This window comes from Tigriopus californicus, chromosome 6 (genome assembly GCF_007210705.1).
Source record: "Tigriopus californicus strain San Diego chromosome 6, Tcal_SD_v2.1, whole genome shotgun sequence".
NCBI classification, from domain to species: domain Eukaryota; kingdom Metazoa; phylum Arthropoda; class Copepoda; order Harpacticoida; family Harpacticidae; genus Tigriopus; species Tigriopus californicus.
In genome coordinates, this window is record NC_081445.1 from 3,596,114 (window position 1) to 3,601,279 (window position 5,166).

The 5,166-nt window shown below is 40.0% G+C and overlaps 1 protein-coding gene across 1 annotated transcript in view; it reads left to right on the plus strand.

Moving 5' to 3' along the window:
• Nucleotides 1–1,732: 1,732 nt before the first annotated feature.
• LOC131881712 (uncharacterized) overlaps nucleotides 1,733–5,166 on the plus strand; it is a gene marked incomplete in the record, with an annotated part of 5,586 nt that continues 2,152 nt past the window's right edge. Inside the window, 5 exon segments of the mRNA XM_059228655.1 lie at nucleotides 1,733–2,130; nucleotides 3,623–3,810; nucleotides 3,870–4,077; nucleotides 4,139–4,369; nucleotides 4,438–4,680. Of these exon segments, the coding sequence (XP_059084638.1) occupies nucleotides 1,795–2,130; nucleotides 3,623–3,810; nucleotides 3,870–4,077; nucleotides 4,139–4,369; nucleotides 4,438–4,680 (1,206 nt within the window).

Here is a 5,166-nt window from a genome sequence, read left to right on the forward strand (position 1 = left end):
CTATTTTTCCCCTAAAGGGTAATCAGCGAACAAACTAATCGTTAGCTAACACATGGTGAAATTCTTTTTTCTCTTCCCGACAACTTAACGCCTCTAATATTTAACGAGGGTTTCAAAAAAGCTCGTTCTCAAATGATTCCCTATTTATTTAAGATTTAAGGCTTCTGTACTCAAACTCTGTAGTTCCGTTTTAAGATTCTGCCCTTGCTTGCCACACTCGGGAGTGAGTGTTTTGCACAACGGATGGCGCCCTCTAGCAACAGTGATCATCGAATTATTCTTGGAAAAATCTTTGCAATTGAGGGCCATAATGTTTCAAATTGTGATTTGACAATTATCCTAGCAAATCCAATTGTATCCGTTTCTTTTCCGTGGAAACAAATTGGTTAAATACCCATTATTAACCGCCTCGAGCGCTTCTTCACAAATTTAAAGTGTGGGAGGACAAATAAAAGGCAGCCACATGTTGAAAGAGTCATACCGATTTTCTTGCCGCTTGTGAAAATGATAACTAGCAGAGAAAGTACTGCACTAACTATGCGAGTGACGCAGCTATCAAGACGGTTTTTTGTTCTGCAAAAAAGAAATTCAAATTCATTTCGAATTGAAATCAGCCAACGCATGTGTACCTCTGAGAACATGGCCAATATCAAGTCTTCTCTCAATACATAAAGAACAATCATGTGAAATATTTACTCCACAAAGTTTGAGGTTAAGTCGAGAAGTTATAGCGTGTCTCTGAAACTTATATCAATAGATGACTACCATCAGCAAAAATAGGACGGAACCTGTTTTGAACATATTTGCCAGAGGATGCTTTGGTTTTGGATCCTATTCATAGTTTGATTCTGAGTGTTAAACCTATCCTGGTTAGTCACAAAGTGAAATGAAAACTGGGCTAATATGTGTTCTTTTCCGCGCGATGTTGTTCTACTCTATAAACATAAACAATAGGGTCTAGGGCAATAGGGCCATTAACAGTTGACAGAGTTACAGTCAATAAGTTTTATTCAAGATATCGCAGGGGTGCTTTGCTAATTGCATGTGGCGCCATCTGGCTCGTTAAGGGTCCTTGCAGCACCATGATAGATGGGTTACTTTTCACCTCAAATCTCTCAACTCAGAACCTCAAAACCTCAAAATCACCAAAAAATAAAAGTAGCTTCAAAATCTCAATACTTTGTGCAAAAATATTATGAAAAACCCATTTTCCGCCAGGATAGTAACAACAGGCTCAAACCTACTTTTTATCATAAGCACATTATTATTCCCATCCCCAAATAATCATTGTAATCATTCAATGCGTTAAAAATAAGCGTTCAATCGTGGTTCTTTCCGCTAAACTTGATAATCGTTGAAACAATGGTCGCCATTGACCCATGAGTAAACAAAGATAACCACATTAAAGTAAGAAATGGCCCTGCAAGTTGCAACCCATAGTTAGCCCTCTTTTGCAAAGAGCTCTCGAGCCGCTAGCCGTAGATCTCTGTGGTTACAACGTCATCTTTTGCCGGTCCAGAAGTCAACCACGGTGTCGAATTATAATCACCAGTCAAGATGGCCTTTTGTCCCTTTCGAGGTCGGTCGTCATGGTGCTCCATGCTCCTCGTCAAAACTTGGCTCCTCGCGGTTAGCAGAATCAAAAGAAAGGCCAACCAACCAACCAACCAACCAACCAATAGCGTACCTGATATCCTGCCGGCAAATGACTTCCTTTCTTATTAAAGTGGCCCATTTTGGGTCCCAAAGCCTCTGTCTTGAGGTGAGAGGCTTGAGGGAAACACAAATTCACACATGGTTGTCGGGAAGTTGAACAAGATCAAGGCCTTCTTGGTCTTGCTCCATTTCGCCATCATTCAGGGCGAACTGAGGATGAAGAAAACTTTTACCGTTAATGGCATCTCAGGCGAACTCAAATGGGACGTGGTGGATACGAAGTTCCACGTCGAAATTACGGTGGGATACAAAGGTTTTGTGGCGGTGGGCTTTGCTCATTCACCCGAGTTCAATCACACCCAAGCGGAGTTTGATGGCTTCGTTGGGGGCATGCTGTCTAACGGTTCTGAATATGGTGCCAGTTACGCCTTGAGAAAAGGAAAAATGGTCCGATATCCAGAGGATCGATTTCAGGTGCGTTTGCCTGATTTACAATAAACAAGCAACAGTTTCTATTGACCTTATTTTTGAGCTGCAAGAGTCCTTCCGATAGCGTTACTGATCAGTAGGCCCGGCCAAACCTTGCAGGTAACTATGGCCTTTAGTGGTAGCAAATGTGCATAAAAAGTAATCTGAGATTGTCAAAACTTTGCAAAAAAAGAAGCTTGCTAAAACAGTGGCACTGACAAATTTAAGAGGGATGTAAAGGCCATTTTTGTCTTCCATATCATATTCCATGTGCAACGCATGACGTAGAGATCGGTAAATTTGTTGGTTCTACCGGTACTACAAAAAACTATTTGCTATTTATTTTCTGCACATTAAGACAATATTTCGTGGCTTCGATGTTGCTGATTGGGTAAAAAAAAATGTTTGGATCAATTGCATCTCTCATCATTAGTAGATTTTAAACTGAATAAAGTGTCTTCCAAGCACCATTTCCTTCACTACTAGACATATTTTCAACGCTCTGATAATAAGTAAAAAGGCAGTCAATCTGACAATGTCCGACTATTCCAAGACAATGTGACCACCTTGATTCATGATTCGAGATGGGTCAATCCACGGACTTCTAGAGATGTGGACTGCAGACGGAATCAAAAATGTGTTATCTCGTGAAACATTTACTTTATGCAAAATAACCACTTGAAAGGATCCCAAGATCTTATCGAACATAATATCGTAGATGACCTTGCCCAAATTTGATCCCACAACCATGCTTAGGGTACTCAGGATATTTGGTCAAAATTATGGCGTAATCACTACGTAAAATTCGAACATCAACTTTCGACATTATAACTTGGAATTTTACAATTAAGTGACATAAAAATAACACACCTTTAACGGAGGGGATCTACGTTTCATTATTCATTACTTTATTTCAAAAAGTGACTCAGAATTGTTAGGACCAAGAACTTGCCGATGGGACGTGCAAATTCTACTTTTTAGAAAATTTCGTTTTCCTTTCGTGATCAATCCTACAATGAAAGATGTCGATTTTCAATTATTTTCCAAGAATGTTCGTTTTAATCATTCCCATGACACGATGATAAATATTTGTGTTGACTTTGTTGCGGATCAAATAAGTCTATAATAAAACCCTCAAGTATCAAAAGTATGCGTAACCTCCCCAAATTTGATGATGACGTGCTCTTCCTCTCACGCTTCGATATGTATTCAATTCAGCGAGTACCATAGCAGTATTGGTAAAATTATGACCATTATCACTATGTTGATAAAAGTTTGAAGACTTGATTCATTCTAACTTGAAACCTTCACTCATGATTGCCAAGTGTCCAAACAAAAGTTTCTTAATCAAACTGTACTAGTAAAAATGCATCAAACTGAGTTGATTTCATCTTAAAATAAATTGTTTCCCAAACACATGGTCGTGCATGCAATCATTTTTTGTCGAACATTAAGATACTTCCTCGCATGGTTATCGATCTAATGATGGTTTTTGCAGCTAAAAAAATCGTCTGAGAATGACCGTGGCACTACTCTCATTTTGGAGAGAATCATCACCACATGCTTCAAAGAGAGCTTTGATGCCAGAAATGTCGGAGATTTGGCATTTGTCAAGGTGATCATCGATCCTGCAGCGAATGATCTCGCTTCCATCGTTCCAACTCCAAAATCCATTGATTTCAACGAGTAAGTCTTTCTTTCTGTTGAATTGCTCCTTTAAATCGGCATATTTTGTAACCTTATAGGCTCGAAATGGTCATATTTCCCGTCACTTTGTTCACAAAATCCCAAGATGAATCGCAGATAAACTCAGAATTGACCATTCAGAGTACAAATTCATTCAGTCTGAGACACAATAACGAAGCGGTTCAAAATAAATTTGCACTCTGCATGTTGGACTACACCACGGAAGACTTCACGCACTGGAAAGGCTACATTCTCGAGACTAAAAGTGTAGGTTTGAAAACCAAAGGCATTACTTGGCGCATCCGAATATCCCCCATTGAAATTGCAGACTAACAATTACAAAGATGGAGTCCAACTAATGGTAGCTTATCAATGTGATAATGTTGCCATTCCTACTGGCAATGGCGCTCCCGACACGCGCAAAACAGTGACTGATGCGTGCCAGAATGATCTTGGGGTCACCTATGTGAATAGGAAGTGCCAAGACGTCCTCTTTGTTTGGTCACCAGGAAGCGATGGAGAAGTCCTGCCAAAAGACATGGGAATTGAGGTCAAGCCGGTGAGTTAGCCCCATGAAGTTGTATCTTTTTTGCACCTAGTCAAGAAAATTCTATCAACAAGTTTTAGAAGAATGCTGATGGCAGACGCTACGTGATGTTGATGACTTACTACAAGAAGGCACTCTCTACTGATTCATCAGGAATGACATTAGTTCATGGAAGTGGCTCTAGCTTCACAAAAGTGGCCAAAATGATGGTGGGACACTATGTGAGCTCAAAAATGGTTGTGATGCCTGGTCAGGATTGGACTGTCCAAGGAATATGCCACTCTGATTGCAGTGCCAACTCTGAACTCACATCAACCACAGAGGTAAGATCAAAGAACAATATACATAAGTTAGGATTGAATGTGGTTGGAGCTGAGCCAAACACTTGCATGGTACATGGTCACTCTCCTGAGGATTGAAGTACAATTCTACTTGAATTGTAGATCACTGTGGTGAGTGCAAACATTCATCACAAGAGTGCTGCCAAAGGTGATATCAAGTACTCCACAGAACCCAACAAAGACTCCATCAAATATGAAAGCCTTCTGAAGGACAGTCCCGCCAACTCCAAGTTCCAACCAACCAGAACCTTCAGTGAAGGGAAGAAAATCAACTCTCTCACTTCTGATGTTGTGGTAGAATGCATGTACAATTATGATGGCCGATACCCACTTGAAGGAGGGCATGACCCAGAGCAGGAATATTGCTTTGGAGNTGTGATAACATAAAGCGAAATTGAGATCCGATCTACATAAATGATGTTCGTTTAAATTTCTTTTGTATATAATAGATGTACAGCATAATTAGTG